Source organism: Aythya fuligula, chromosome 8 (genome assembly GCF_009819795.1).
Source record: "Aythya fuligula isolate bAytFul2 chromosome 8, bAytFul2.pri, whole genome shotgun sequence".
Lineage (NCBI taxonomy): Eukaryota > Metazoa > Chordata > Aves > Anseriformes > Anatidae > Aythya > Aythya fuligula.
The window spans coordinates 1,710,614-1,726,526 of NC_045566.1; the positions used below are offsets into that span (position 1 = coordinate 1,710,614).

At 56.8% G+C, this 15,913-nt stretch overlaps 1 protein-coding gene across 6 annotated transcripts in view; it reads right to left on the minus strand.

The window, feature by feature from the left end:
• Window positions 1–15,913, minus strand: part of SGIP1 (SH3GL interacting endocytic adaptor 1) — a 34,681-nt gene that overhangs the window by 12,595 nt on the left and 6,173 nt on the right. For 4 of the 6 annotated variants that reach the window (XM_032192103.1, XM_032192104.1, XM_032192105.1 and 1 more), the window contains 14 exons: window positions 11,446–11,509; window positions 10,084–10,108; window positions 8,561–8,638; window positions 7,726–7,782; window positions 7,184–7,238; window positions 6,277–6,452; window positions 5,377–5,388; window positions 4,559–4,570; window positions 4,052–4,076; window positions 3,638–3,689; window positions 2,935–3,020; window positions 2,153–2,242; window positions 1,773–1,847; window positions 266–718 (listed from right to left, as the gene is read on the minus strand). In XM_032192103.1, the coding sequence (XP_032047994.1) occupies window positions 266–718; window positions 1,773–1,847; window positions 2,153–2,242; window positions 2,935–3,020; window positions 3,638–3,689; window positions 4,052–4,076; window positions 4,559–4,570; window positions 5,377–5,388; window positions 6,277–6,452; window positions 7,184–7,238; window positions 7,726–7,782; window positions 8,561–8,638; window positions 10,084–10,108; window positions 11,446–11,509 (1,260 nt within the window). The remainder of the gene's footprint in view (window positions 1–265; window positions 719–1,772; window positions 1,848–2,152; window positions 2,243–2,934; window positions 3,021–3,637; window positions 3,690–4,051; window positions 4,077–4,558; window positions 4,571–5,376; window positions 5,389–6,276; window positions 6,453–7,183; window positions 7,239–7,725; window positions 7,783–8,560; window positions 8,639–10,083; window positions 10,109–11,445; window positions 11,510–15,913) is intronic. The other 2 variants (XM_032192109.1, XM_032192108.1) reach the window with 1 other exon arrangement.

The window sequence follows — 15,913 nt, forward strand, 5'->3', positions numbered from 1 at the left end:
TTATTCAAGCACCACGGTTCCGAGGCTCGCTTAAAAGTTGATCACCAGCTGGGAACATTTCTTCCTTCGTTCACTCTGAAGCCTACAGAGGACGCAGCCACGAGCACGCTCACGCCAAATGTTTCCAGGGGGGGTGTTACGCACATAGCAGGGGTGGGGATGGACACCGACAGCCCCCGAGCTTTGGGGAAGGCACAGGGGGGAGCACGAGACGGGGAGGGGGCTCGAGGGCAGCCAGGCACACAGCGGGTGGTGGGGGACGTACCGCTGGGGCTTCCCGCGCCGCTGCTGGCGCCCGGTCCGGGGGACGAGACCACCGTGCGGTAGGTGGGCGGCGGGGGGGGCGGCGGGGTCGCTCTCTGTCCCGGCCCAAAATCCTTGGGGGAGGCAGCGGCCGGCTCCGCGTTCTCCTCTTTTGGCTGCTCCAAAACCTTCTTCTGGAGCTCCTCCAGGCGCAGCGGGGACGGGAGGGCGCGGGGGGGCTCGGCCACCGGGCTGCCCGCTGCCCCCGCTGGGGGGGACGCCGCCGCCGCTGCCTTCTCGCGGGGCCTCGGCGCCACCGTTGCGTTTTCCGGGGAGGGATCGGAAAAATTGACCCACTTGTCTCCCGTGTGCACAGCCACGGACTTGGGGGACAGCACGGGGCCAAAAATGCTGTCCAAGTCATTGATCGACGGCACTTTGTCACTTTTGGCCTCGGCGGCTGGCTGGTCGCTCCCTGCGGTCAAAGCAGTGGGGGTTTAGGCTTAGGGTTAGGGGCTGCGCCCGCTGCTTGCTTGCTTGCTAGAGAGGGTTTTCCTACGAGCTCTCAGGACCACGATGCAGGCACGAGGATCCACAGCAGCACATGTGCAACGTGTAACAAGCCACACGGGACCGGAGCACACACACTGCGGGGAAAGCATGCCGGGATCTGCCGGCCCCCTCTGCTCTCACCCCTTACCTGCCAGCAGCACCGAGTTACTGCAAGACACTCAGCTCCCAGGAGACGTCCAGGTTACGCACTCGACTCAAACGAAAGCTCTCTTGCACACTCTGCCCATATATTTATATACAGCTCCATATAAATATATACGCTAAGACATGCTGGCGTGACAGCCACACTGCCGGGGGCATGCAGCACAGGGAAGCAGACCAGGGGATGGATTTGGGCTGCGACCAGCAGCAGGTAAAGGGACGAGGCTCTGCTCGCTCACGGAGCCGCCAGGAGGCTGTTAACGATGACACGTTAACGAGCACGTTAACAGCAGGACACAGCAGCTCAGGCACACGCCTGCAGCACAGCACGATGCTCCCCGGTCCCATCACTGCTCGGTTTGGTTGTTTTGGTCCCTGCTTGCAGCCTGGGGACACGGAGGGGCTGCACAGCACAGCTCATGGCCTCGGGGACGTGCCTGGCACCAAGGGGACGGCCAGCCTCGTGCAGCAAGGCTTGGAGGAGCAAGGGCGGAGATTCCCCCCTGCAGGCACTCGGCAGGGTTTCGGGTGAGCTTTGGGGTCACTGCGAGGAGCCAAACACCACACCAGCAGCGTGGGGAGCAGAGAGCAGGAACCCAACCAGGGCGGTGCCACCCGGGCTCAGCTCTTTGCAGCATCGCCCCGCACACAACAACACCAACGCCACGAGGAGGATGCGCGGGGGCAAATCCACGTCTGAAATGCAGCCGTCACACACGGGACACCCTGGGGATATAGGGGGGGGGACCGACCCCGGCAGCGCAGCCCCCAGGGTCCGGATGGCAGGCGCTAGGAGCGGGGTGCCTGCCCTTTACCTGGGGCCACCGTCAGGGGCGAGCCGGTGCGGGGCGGCGTGGCCGGGACGTTCTTGGGCGGCAGCGGCGGCGGGGCTGCAAGGCAGAGGAGGGGGAGGTCAGGGGCTGAGCTGCCGAGGGGCACCCACCGCAGTTACCGTGTCCCCAGCCCACCGGGGCACGGCTGGAATAAAGCCAAATGGCTGCGGGGGGACCTGCTCCATGCCCAGCCAAAGGCAGAGCAGCCCTGGGACGCGGCAGAAAATCACAAATAAAGGGTTTGCACGGCTTTTCTGTCACCCCCCCCCTTGCACAGCTCTGAGCTGCTCTGCCAGCATGAAGTGCCAGAAGTGGCAGGCTGGGGCTGTGTGTTTGCACTCCTGCGTTTTTGGGAGACTTACTTCCAGTTGGAAAAGGTCTCGGCAGCTTCGGGGAGTCGGCGCTGTTGGGGGGCTGGATGGAGCCCCAGATCTCGGGCTGGTCCAGAGGAGCTGGGAAAAGAAAGCAAATAAATGCACGTGCAGAGGTGGCGATCCAAATAAATGCACATGCAGAGGTGGTGATCTAAATAAATGCACGTGCAGAGGTGGCGAGCAACGTGACTGTTTTCTTCCAGATACCAGAATCACGCAGATACGGTGCGTTCATCTGAGGCATGCAACGACAGGAAGCTAAATATTGACAGCACCCCCCCCCCCCTAATTAAAGACAGGGTTATTTCTGTAATGTTAGATAATTACAAGCCTGCCCGATTTTGAAGCAGGACACGCAATTAGTTTGACAATCATGATGCTTGACAAACGAAACAATGCCGTTTGTGTATTTGGAGGCTCATTGCATTAAGCGAAGCATTGAATAATTGCAGAAATCCTCCGGAATTTTAGGATGCGCAGGAAAAAAACCACGCAGGTATTAAAATGAAGAGATCCAACTATTTACATGGATTGTGTGGAAAGCACCACGACTCTTGTTTGCTCGTCACGTGCTGTATTTCTTAGGCTACGTGCAAGGAATGGCACGTAGAGGTTGCTTTGAACGTGAGGTTTACCTGGAGCTGTTCCAAGGCCTGGCCCCAAGCCCCTGCCCCCCACACACATCCCCGTGCCCTACACACCATCCCCATGCCCTATATACTATCCCCGTGCCCCACACACTGTCCCCAACCCCTCTGTGCCCCACACACCATCCAGCTTCTGCTCCTCAAACGCCGACTCCAGCGGGGGCCCGAAGAGCGGTGCCAGGGCAGCGGGGTCCTCGGGGGGCTTTCTGCTGCAGGGGGACAGAGGAGGGGACAACTTCAGGCTGGGGGGCACAGCACTGTGGCAGCCCCCCCAGCAAGGCAGCTCTGTGTTTTTCTGGCTTGTACAGGATTTAAATTACTCCCCTCAAAAAGAAAGCTTGGTAAGAAGTGACGCTGAGTACAGGTGCGTGCATTTGCGGGGAGTTTGTGTCCTGGACCTGCAGGCAGCTTGCAGAGCATACAGGTTGGGGCATGGAGAATGGAAAGAAGAGGGGTAGCATCTAAAGTCAGGGTGTTGAAAGCATTTTGTACCTCAATTCTGTGCATTTTTGTTAAAATGCACATGGGAACTACCAGCCCTGCTGCCCTGGGGAGGAGCCTGCTCATCCCACACCTCTGGCACACACGCAGGAAGGATGAAAGGCTGATATTTCCCCTTGGAACAGTGCTGCAAACGCATTTGTGCACCAAAATGTTTTAATTTATGTCTGGGTGATGCATCTGATGGCAGCTGTAGGGCAGAACTGCACTGGTGGACACTGAGATATGGGGCCGTTGGTGTTCTGGGGGGTGCCAAAACAAGGTTTTGCACATACACAGGGGGTGTGCAAATACACACACACACACACAGCCCCCCCGTACTGACCTGCTGGGGTCCGGCGTGGGCGTGGAGCGCCGGGGCCGTGCGATCTCCTCACCTGCACGGGGTGGGACAGAGCAGGGTTAGAAACGATGCCCCCGTCCTGCACCACCCCCATGCCCCACACACACCAGGCGTGCTGCTGGCACCCCGCACCAAGCCAGCTCTTCTGGCTTTAATTAGGTGTTATTTCTACAGAGGACAGGGCTAGCAGGCGTTGCTTCTGCTATGGGGCCCCCCAAGGGTGTCCATGTCCCCCTCTTTAAGGGGACATTTGGGTGCCACCACTTCTGCCTCGACCACGTTAAAGCAAACCCACCTCTCCTCCCACTCCCCTTTATAAAATTAATTCATTTTAACCCCCCAGCACCAGGCTGCCGGCACTAATTACTGCTCTGGAAGGCTGAAGGACATACTTACTGGATAAATTCCTCTTAATCGTCCCCTGGAATTAGAAACACAGGAGGTCAGTGGGGTGTGCGGGGACACAGGCACGTTGCCGCCGGCACCAAACGAGACCCGTGGCAGCACCATAAAACACAATATTTGCTTCATGTGGCTGAGGCACCCACCTGTAGGGATGCCCTGGGAAGCCAGGTTTGCTCCCAGCACGCCAGGGCAGGCAGTGCAGGAGGATTTGGAGCCCCTAAACCCATCACCTGGCAGCGCACCCTGGCTGTAAACGGCTTACGCTCGTCATCTAAACCCAACGGGGGCAGCATCAAAGCCAAACCCTCACCTCCGATGGGCCACAGACTGATCCGAGGCAAATCATGCACGTTCAGCAGCCCGAATCCTCTCTCTCCCCGCACAGCACGGCTGCCTGCATGCAGGAGGAGCCCCCCAAACCCCTGTGGGGGACCGGGCGGGCGCAACGCCCGCACCAAGGCGCTGCCAGGAGCAGAGGGAGGCAGGGAGGGAGCTTACCGGGCTGCGCCGCTGCGGTCAGCGAGAAGGGAGAGAGAACAGACACCTGGTGAGACACCGGGTCAGGGAGGGACGCCCGGTGCCACACCGAGCACCCCGGGGCCCTGAGCACCCCTGGGTGGCAGCTGGAGGAGGGGATGCGTTTCGTTTTCCCCTGGGTTTTCAAGCAGCCCCGCGCCACGGCACAGGCTTCTCGCTCTGCTTACAAGAACTGCGGTGTCCACGCAGGCAGAGCCGACCCCAAAACATTTTGGGGCTCCCCCCATGCAGCACTGCTGGCGTACATGCACCCCAGGAAGCATCAAACCCATCAAACCCCATACCTGCCCTTCAATGCTCCCAGACATGGGATTTTTGGCAACAAAACCATTTGGAGCCCAGGGTTAGGGTGCGCCAGGAGCAGCTCCTGCAGCAGGGAGGGACCCCCTGCACCCCAAACAGCTGGGATTGCCCCATCTCAGGGCAGTCCCGAGCCAAACCCTCGCAGGGATGATGTGGCTGCTGCACCCAGTGGCACCACAGCAGGTACTGCTGCCTCCTGCTACGCGCTGAGGCACAAGGACACGTGCAGACCCCATGGGGACAGCACTGCACCCTGCACATCTCTTCCCAAACCAGCCCCACGCCTTCACAGCAAACACAGCCGAGCTCAACCCAAAGGAAAGGGCCAAAAATGAAGGCCACGCGCCCCCAAACAACAGGGCTCGTTCCTCGCACCTCCCGCCCCACTCCTCGAGGCATGCAGAGCAGGCGGCATGCAGGCAGAGCACGGGTCGAGTCTGTGCTCAAAATGCAAGAAAAATAAATGTACATCTTACCGGGCTTTTCCTCTAAAAGAACAGAAAAAAAAAAAAAAGAGAAAAAGTATTTTTATAAGGGGCTGACAATGACAGGCTTTGTCAACGACAGCTTTGAAAGCTCCCAAAAATATCACATGGGAAGAGCCCCAAGCGGTGCCCCAGTGGCAGCCAGCGGATCCTGCCCAGCCCCACTGCCTCCCTGGGGGAAGCACCAATTCCCCAGGAGCTTTCCGTGGGCTTGGTAATGCTGCCCTGGTTTGGGAGGTGAGACTGATTTTGTCTCACCTGTGCTTATATTTGCAATTCATTCACGCTTCACATACGGGCTGGTTATAAACCCTGAACGGCTCCAGCTGGGAAGACGGAGAGACACCATAGCCCACGCTGAAGCCCACGGAAAACAAAACCCACAAATCTTTCCCCAGCTGAACAGATTGGGATGAGATGAGAAATCCCAACGAGCCTCAGGAAAATCAGCGGGTATCGGTGCTTGCAGCAGGGAGGAGACAGGGGACAGGTACCGGGCAGGGAGCATCCTTTAGCATCTTACAGCAGCACTATGAAAACCCCACTGATGTGCTCCCTGAGCTAGGGATCAGGGCGAGCATCAAATGATTTATGTCCTGAATGACAACCAAACTGGGGAAAAGAGGAAAAGCAGGGCACGTGGTGCCAGGACTTAGGGTGCCTGGAGGGCTGTGCCAGCCAGCGGCGCTCCTGGCACCACCCCGATAAACCCACGGCGCCGCTCTGCACCGAGCAGACCCCACTGAGCAGGGCACGAAGCCAACGCTCCCCACTCACACCCGAGGGAGAGACTCCCCGGGCTGAAGCACACCAAGCAGCCCAGGAAAAAAAAAAAAAAAAAAAAAAAAAAAAAAACAGAAAAACAACAAAAAACAGGCACGGGGCACTCACCACAGGAGATGGAGAAAGTGCGATGTTGCCTACGGACGCCTTCAGCTCGTCCACCGTCGCCGCGCTCTTCAGGATGTCTTTAGCCTGCAGCGGCTTGATCTTGATGTTGAACTTCTTGTGGGCCTCCTCCTCCTCCTCGGACTCGCTGGAGGAGTAGAAGTGCTTGCCTCTGGTGGGTGCAGTGCAGCTAAGGAAGCTCCAGGCTGCAGAGGTGCCGCAGCCGTCCCAAAGGCAAGCCTTGGCTTGGGGGCAAGGCACGGGGGGTTCAGGAGCACTCCTGCATCTCAGCAGTGATTCAAAAGCTCACATCTCACTGGAAAAATGGGGATTAGGTGTTCCTGAAGTGCTCATCCCTACCTCCGATGGCAGGAGCAGTGGCAGGGATAACTCCTCCTGCCGTGCTGATTTCCTGCTGCACCACGTGTGGGCAGAAAGCACAAAAATTGGGGCTGGAAAGGCTGAAGTGGTGATGGAGCCTGGGCATCCCCCCCAGGCTGATGCCCTTCAGCAGCAGGAGAGGGAGAGCTCTGGTTTCCCACCCACCTCCTGCAGCTATGAGCAGGACACCGATTTCCTACATCTCCTACAAGCCCAGCACACGGACTGTGAGCGTGGGCTGCACCTGGAACCCCTTGTCCCTTAACGGGGACATGTTATGGACCCGCAGCATCCAAAAAAGCAGAGCACGTGGGATCAGCCAGTGCCCACAGCGCTCCTCATGCCACAGCAGGGGACCAGAGGCAGCCAGAAACTTTCTGCTCCGCTGCCTCGGGCAGTGCTCTGGGGGAGCTGGATCTGGCTGCAGAATAAAAGCCCCAAGGAGCAAAAAAGGTGAAAAAAAAAAAAAGTCAGTGGCCTGCCTGCGAACCCCAGCTCCTCTTAGGGTTTACGAGCCCACAAAGGATATAGCCTGGCTCCTCGGGCCGGATGCTGTACCCCTCCTCGTCGAGCTCCGGGGAGTTCTGCACGGGCACAACACGCACAGGGTCAGGGACACGGCTGCAGGGAGCCCCAGCTGCTCTTTGCTCCTGCAGCGAGTGGTGCTGCAGCACAGCACCCACTGGGGCGCTGAGCAACTGCTCTGCAGCCAAGCCCAGAGCTTTTTCCCCTCCCAGTTCTCATTTTTTTGTAAGCCAGGTTTTTCTCTGGCAAGCCTTAATGTCCTCCAGGCAGCAGTGCTCTCCTCTGCGTGACTGGCACTGGAGCCACCTGGTTCCTGGACAGGCTCACACAGCCTAATTAACGTGCAAACGCAAACGATGCCTCGGTGCAAGGGCAGGTTTCCCTGCACAACTCTAAAAACATCTCCAGAATCGCTGTTTTCAGTGGGACTGAGACCCCAGGGCATGAGGACACGGCCCCGCACACCCACAGCCACCCAGGAGCCAAACCCGTGGCACAAACACACACACACAAACCCCCTGGGACAAAGGGCCCTCGGGCACTTACATATCTGTCCCAGTCGATCTCTGCATAAAATCCATTGGGGGCTCCATTACTTTTCTTCTGCAACAGATGGGAAAACGAGATTTGCACATTTTAAAATTAATGACAATAAGATGACCGCAGTGTACCTGTGTTAGTGCATCTGATGCTGCGACCACAACCTGCCCAGCACCAGTTTGCTTGGAGCCACCCCTGGCTGAGCACGTGGCGCTTCTGGAGGGGCAAGGAGCTCAGTGAGGGCAGCTCTGTGCCCCTGCCCAAGCTGGGTTTGGGACTCACCACAAAGTCATTGCAAGTGGCCAGCCTGCAGCTGGCTCCCAAGGCAGGGTGCTGGCTATCCATCGCCTGCAAGAGCTGTGGATGCTCTCTGCTGGCCCCAAGCTCCTGCAGAAGCCACGTGCACTGGAGGCCAGCACTGAGATGGTGACCACAGTTCATGTTTTTCTGTAAGAGGGGCTGGCCTGTGGCTGGCGAGGCTCAGGGCGATGCCACCCTGTGCTCAGCACCCAGGGGGATGTGCCCAAGGACAGCACTGCCCACTCCAGAGGGACAGCAAGGCCAAAAACACAGACAAGTAAGACACCATCCTTTACTTCAGAGCTTGCAGTCATCACAAAATCACTGCCACATGGCCGTGACCACCACCAGAAATGCTCTTTCCTCCCCAGCAGAGAAAGCACTGGCACGGGCCCCACCATACAGTGGCATTCCCACGGCCCAAATATTGGCCTGACTCAACCTAAGTGGCATTTTTCTACGGCTTGGCTTTCTAACCCCGAATTACTCACTGCTCTCAACAAGCCCTGTGCAGCTGTAAACCCAGCAGTGTTCTCCTTACCAAGTTTTTTTTTCCTCCTTCCCGCACGCTGTCGGGTTTGCTATGGCAAGGTGGCTCAGTGGGATGAGGGCTGAGAGGCTGGAAGGGATTTGGGTCGGGCAGAAAGAGGGTTAACGCGTTGGGTGGCTGCTTTTCAACCTCAAAGCAAATGGCAAGGAGCTAGCAAAGGCTGTAGGGTCTGTAGGAGGGGAGGGTCTGGCCTGGCCCCCCAAAAGCATGGGGTGCTTGGGGTGGGCGAGGGCCATATTCAGCAGTCAGGGTTTGCAGGAGTCAGGGCTGCCAGCCCTGCCATGAGCATCGTGGCAAGAATGTGCTAGAGGAGGAAAATTCAAACATTTCCACCATCAATGCCCCTGTCTCCAACACACTCGGTGGCTTCATGATATTAAAAAACCCTAAATTGCATTTCTGCTTCCTCCGGCTTGCTGGAGCACTGGAGACCCACCTGCCCTACAGAGATAAAAAAGCAAACCACCTCGAAAACCCCAAATACGAGCATTATGGAGAAGGCATCAGCTGCTGACAAGGGCTGGAAATGTCATTTCAGAGCTCCAGCTCTGTTCTCCTAGGGGGTCCATTTCCAACTAGGGGATCGGGGCCACCCAAGGTCCCCCAGCCCCATCTATATGCAGCCCCGCTTCCAGCCATGCCCTAGCGAGCTGCCAGCTGGGTCTTCACTCTCCAAAATTAAACTTGGGTTTGCTAAACAGAGCATTTTTATTCAGTGCACAGTTTTGTGACACTTGGAAAGGTGGTTTTTTTATTTTTATTTTTCACTGCTGAATAGAGCCTTGATCAAAGCACTACCTGAGCTGCAGACTTCTTTAATCACCAGTCCTTATCAGCCAGTAACAGAGGGCTTAGAGTGAGCCCAAAGCCAAGGATCTTGGGTCAGAGGTGGGAGGAGCAGCTCTCCCTCTAAAGGAGCAATTTGGGACCCCAATTTCCATGTGATGTCAGACCAGACACCCCAGGTACCTGCAGCGCCCTGCGTGGTCTCTGGTGCCGGGCCAGCCAGGCACGCAGCACCACTCTCCCTGCTGAGCATCTCCCAGGGGTTATTTTAAGCCTGTGATGTCCAAATTTGCACAGCCCCAGCCTGAGCCCAACATACTTAACTGCAAGATTGAAGTCAAATGGCTGAACACGGCCCTTCCCCTCCCTGCCCAGCTCGAGCAGGGGCATTTCCATCCAAAACCAGTAAAAGCAGAAGTAACAACAGAACACCTATCCTCTTCTTTTCAGTTTAATATAGAAAACACAGCCATCAGAAACAGCTGAGGAGGCTGTTTTTCCTTTAACTCCTCGTACAGCAGATCTGCCCCGAGCCAACTGCGCTCAGGGGGAGCAGGAGCTAGGATTTCCTGCACGAAATCCTGACTTTTTTTTTTTTTTAAAACAGCTTGTTACTGCAATGGACTTTGAAATTTTCTATATTAAAGAGGAGGAGAAGGTTCCCAAAATGCCTGCAGGGCTGGCAGAGGAGGAAGCCATCCCGCAGAGCAGCGCTGTGCTGTACTTACGATGCCGTCCCTGTCCGGCGACCCCCTGCAACAGAGAGAGAGGCAGCGGGGTTAGCTCAACACAGCCAAGAGATGAAATGCACAGAGGGTTTTCTGAGGGCACCCACGGCAGCAACAGGCCAAAAACATCATGGCTTTGCTTAAAACCAGATGTGAAAGCTGATGGAGCTGTGAGGGTGACAATCCCCAAATGCTCACGGGCTTCGGACCTTGGGGTGAGCACCGCGGGTCCCGCAGCCACACGCCTGCCCGCGCTGGCCGAGGATGCCGAGTTATTTAGCCAAGAGCCAGATGTATTTATCAGAGCCAGACTGGCTCCTCACCTCCCACACAGCCCCGTGTTTATGCGTTGCCAGAGATTTTCCACAAATTAACGTCTGACTCACGGCCGCGCAGAAAATCTGAAGGGAGCTGCTGCCGGGCTGGGCCTGATTTAATGGAGATTAACGCCTCCCAGCAAACTTCTCCGTAAGGCAGCACGTCTGCCTGCTCTCTCACCCTGCCTTTAATCTCTGGCTTCCCCCACTGCGGCCTTCCCACCTGCATCTTATCACAAACACGGCAGCTTTCCCTCTCTCTGCCACCCTCTTTGGGGACGAGCCTCTCACCTCCCCGTGTTTCTGGGTCCCCCTTTGCAGCAGGCAGTGCCCACGGTGCTGGCACAGCCGGGCTCACTGCGCTGCAGCTTTCACACGTGAAAACCTCTGCACATCCTCAGGCAGCTGCTGAACAGCTCAGGAAAACCGATCCAGAACAAGAAAACCATCGGGCTCCTGCAGCGCCAGGCAGGAAGCGCTCTGGGGAAGGTGCTGCCTTGGGACGTCTCCCAAAAAATGCACCAGGGACGGCTGAGGGTCTGGACAGGGCTCAGCACTCCAGCAGCAGTGCTGCAGCATCTCCTGCCCTGATGGGGCACAATGAGCCCATCCCTAACATCCCCCAGGCAGCAAAAACCCCTCCGGCAGCACAGGGAGGGAGCGGCCACATGCCCCCAGCGAGCACCGTGCCACCGCTGGCCATCAGGGCTCCTGTTCTGATGGAATCTGCATTAAAAAAAAAAAAAAAAATGCAGCAGACAGGAAAATCGGGAGTTTGTGCAGAGATTAACCTGCTGGACCTCTCAGAGGAGTAATTTGCCTGTGATCTCTGCTAACTGCCAGCACATGGGGAGCCAGCTTTCTGCCCCCACAGCATCCTTGCGTGCTGGCCCCTGGACGTGCAGGGGACATGGCTTTGATGCTCTCATTGTTCTGAGACCTGACTGAAGGATCAGGGATGCTTCTGACGCAGCGAGCTCGCCCTGCCCTGGCACACTTCTCCCCAGCAGCACTGTGTGATGTGCTTCGTATCCCAGGGACTTACGTGGAATCGGTGTCCTTTTCTTTCTTGCGTATACCAAAGGCCTTCCTGGTACGTTTTTTCAATCCTGCGGATAGGAGGAGTACAAATAAGAACACAAATTAATGTTATGCTTCAAATAAATCCCCCAAGAGGCTCCCTATCCGATTGCCAGCTGTAAATTAAAGGAGGCCCAAGCCCAAGAAGTCACCAGCAGGACACTGCAGGTGGTGAGCACTTTGCTTATACACCAGCCCTTTGCTAAATGAACTCTCATTTGATCACGGCACGCGTGGCTCCGGATTTCACAGCCCATGTTCCTGATCTGCCTGATAAATTCTGGCACACCGAGGAGGGGTTCTGGAGCATTTTAACCTTTGGCAGGCAGCAGGGAGCCAGGCACTGCCCTCCTCCTGCCTAGGTGCAGCCTCGTGCTGCTCACAGCACCGCAACGCGCGGCCGCATCCAGCCCCCAGGGACCAGCACAGCCCCCAGGATCTCCGACTCCTTCAGTGCTTTTCAGTGGATTTCTCTGCTCTGCCTCCTGGTTTGAGCACACCCCCAAAGGGAAAACATTTCTGCTTTCCCTGGAGCACCCCGCTCCTCCGGGTGCTGATGCAACGAGCACCACAAACGCTGCTCCTCTACGACACACCAAAAGTCGCTGGGGTTGAGTTCTCACAGCACAGGGGAGGCTTTAGGCCCTTGATACCCTGTGGCTGGGTGTTTTTTGGTCCAGGACAGGACCTGGTGAGGGTTCTCCGATGGATGGGGCTGTGCTAAGGGACCCGGAGGCGATGCAGCAGCCGGAGCCCCGCGCCTTGCTCCTGCCATCTCTCGCCTCCCAGCCTCCCCACGACGTCTCCAGCAAGTTATTAATAACCGGGGGAGATTTCCTCTGATCTCAGCCCCTAGAATAACTCCAGCCTCCAGACCCAAAGTAGAGCAGGGAGGGACGGAAAACCACAAAAATAAGTTGTTTGGCCTTATCTGGAGAAGAGCCTGATTTGGCTAAGTTCTGTAACCAAGCCTTCTGCTCGGTTACATAACGGGCCCACCATCTGCTTGGGATGTAGCTGCGATTAGGGAGAGGAAAGGGATATTTAGGAAGAGGCAGGACAAAGCTGAGAGCCCCCTGGGCCCTCCAGGCTCATTCCCAGCTTTCTGGGGGTGCTGAAGTCCCCTTGCAGAGATACCTGGGGGGGAGGATGCGCCACGGGAACACTGCAGGTTTGGGAGAGACGCGGGAGGAGATGGATTTGATGCTGGAACCGAGGAGGTGACAGCAAGTGGGAGACGGCGGAGACGAGGCAGCAGGAGGAGCAGCACAGGAGCAGAAAGCAGAGCACGGGGGGCACCTGCCCTGGATTTCCCAGCCCCACAGCCACCCCCTGCTGCTGGCACCAGGACACACAGACCCCACAGCCCCACCGAGCCTCTCCTCGATGGGAAGCCATCGGCCACACCACGGGAGAAATACAAGTTTGTATTTACTGCTGCGAAGCTTTGAGCTTCATTCTTCAAAGCTGTGCAAACGTCTTCTACACCAGAAGATTTAGCAGCTCTAAAAGAAAAATCACCCAAATCTGGTGCCCTCCCCACTGCACCCCCAGGGTGGGGGCAGCTTCTGGACCCCAGCATCTTCTTGGAAGGAAAAGCCTTATGGAAGCAACACACACCTCAGGGAAGACATCAATGGCACCGTCACGGCCTCACACACTCCTTTTTGATGACAAAAAGCATTAAAACAAAGCCAATGAAATGTATTGATTCACCGCGCACGGGCTGAGCGGCACTAAAAATAAACGTGCGGAGCCTCGAGACCCAAAATACCGCTGGAGGAAGAGAAAAAGCAGCAGGGGGGTGGGGAAGAAGAGGGGAAATTCCCATTAGGGTGCCATTTGTGTGCACGCTCCTGCTCTGCAGCCGGGGAGGTGCCGGGGATGGGGACAAGGCAAAGCACCAAGGCCAGCCCCAGAGGCTGCGTGTGCCAGCCCTGCAGGGACAAATGGGCAAGAAAAAGGCAGATTTGGGGCTTTGGATGGGGGAAGATGGAAAGCAGGAGGCAGCACCCCCTGCTGCGGGCGGCCCAGGCACTGAGCAGAGGGAAATGGTTCGTCTTGGGGCTGGATTTGAGCCGTTCCCTGCTGCACACACACCTGCCCCCGATGAATTACCTTGCTGGGTCCAAAAACGGGGAAATTGTCACTGCTTCAAAGCCAGCAGACTTGGGCTTGCTTTGCTGAAGAACTAACCCTCAGTTTGCTCAGCAAAATGAGAGGGAGGACAAAAAAAAGCCCAAATCCCTCACGTCACACCCAGAGGACAAAGTCAAAAGGCAAATTAAACTCCAGGCAGGGAGTGCGTCACCACATCTAACCCCAAATGGGTGACCCTAATAGCAGCACCTCGGCCCAGAACCTGGCTTGAGGCTGGCTTCACGGCCACAGCCCTGCACACCTCGTGCCCTGCTGCTGTGCCAAGCATTTCACATGAAAACAGGCATGTTCTCCTGTCGGCCACCAGCCTCTCACCCTCCCCGGGTGACACAAATCAACCACGCCAGTTCTTTTTTTACCCTGGCACAGCAGGAGGGCAGGGGACACACGGGGTGACGGGGATGGGGAGAGCTGTGCCTTGCAGCAGGAGCAAGGCTCTCCAGACTGACACTCGCCTGCCCTGGGCTTCCAGCGAGGAGGACTGCCTAGACCTGAAGGTATTTGGTGGGGACAACCTTGGAGATCTCACGGGTGGGGGACCTGCAGCATCCCAGGGCAAGGACAAGACCCAGCACCCTCCCCACACGGGCCAAGTCTGCATTTGGACCCCCCAGAAAAGTTCAGTTTCCTGAAAATTTATTGGAAAACCCTTCAAAAAGCTGCAGGAGGCACCTGTGCAAGCTTCCTTTGACACCAAAATGTGGCAGAGTTAGGTTTAAGTGATTTATGTCACTGAGCCCTTCTGTGTGGCTTTACCGTGGGGGGCTGCTAAGCCAGCTTTGATAGCGAGCTGCCCGGTCACTAAAATTCCCTGCTATCTATGAATTAATTTTAGCCTGTTTGGCTTCCAAAACACTGAAAATATTCTTGTCTAGTTAGCAAATCCCACACGCATACCCCCAGATAGGCTTCCACACACTCACAGCAGTTTCCCCACGAGGCAATGACCCACCGAGGGCAGAGGGATGGTGGCCTCACGGCCACTTCTGTCCTCCCCTGCTGCAGCAGGGCATCCGCACCCACAGCGAAAACAAGAGCAGGCAACAGGCTTCCGAAACAAAGCTTCAAGAAATTTGATCCTCACCAGAAATATGACTTGGAAGTAAAAGCTGTTTTGCTGATGGGCTAGCTGCGATGGAGAGCCTGCAGCAGAGCTGGGAGCAACTCTGAGTGGGGTAAAACCTCGCTGGCACTGCTCCTGCATCATTTTCTCCTACGGTGGATGAGGTTGCTCTGGGACCTGGGGAAGGGAACGTGGTGGTAGCAGGCAGAGGCAGCACCAGGGCCCTGCTTCATTCAGAAACGGGGCCCCTTTCTGTACCAGGAGGGCAATCGAGCCTCGGAGCAGGTTGTGGTGAGCCCTGCCAGAGGAGATTTCCTTGCTAAAAACACACGGTATTTTGGCTGCTGGATGCACAGGGGGAATAAGGCAGCTCCTGCGACCAGGTGTCACCCCGGGGCTTGCACTAGCACTGCAGCAGCATCCCCTGCACACACACACAGGCTTCTTTAAGCCCTTCTGGAGATAAAACCCACAACTGTGCCTTACGCTGGCCCTTTGCCTTAAAGCCCTGATTGAAGCCACATCTGTGCCCGCAGCACACCCCGCACATCTGCAAGCCCTCAGGAAACCTCTTCGATGGGATTCAACCATCATCATCTATAGGGCACGGTGCAAGGACCTCTAGATGGGCACACAAAACCCACAAGAGGCTAAAAGCAGCTCTTGGCTCCCTGCAGAGGGGTCCAAGGGCTGCACGGCCAGGGCTCTGCACCCATACCCGGCTCGGCGCGGCCAGCTGCCCACGGGCACTCCGTTTGGGGAATATTTAAGGTCGGGAGGATGTAAATAATTGCTCAGACGTTATGCTCTAACCTCAGAAAGGCAGCCACAGGAATTGCTCGCTGCCCGCTTGCCCCAGAAATCAGGTCTCTGCTATCAGCTCGCAGGGAACCGCAGGACACAGGCGTCCCCGCCAGCGCTGCCGGCACCTCGGGCACACAGTTGTGGCTTTCATTCGGGGCTGGCACGCGCACAGGAACGCCAGATGCACTTGCAAAGGTTGCTGTGCTGTGCGAGCAGTTCTCCAGGACAGGCTCTCCCTCCCAGGGATGCTCAGATTCCTGTTTTTAGGGTTTGTTTTTTTTTTTTGGGGGGGGTTGGTGGGGATCCGGCACCGAGCAGCCGCAGCAGGGCACCCAGCAGCTGAGGAACCCAATAATTGTCCATGAGGAGATGGATTTTGCAGCCATGTAATTACACAGAACAAGGA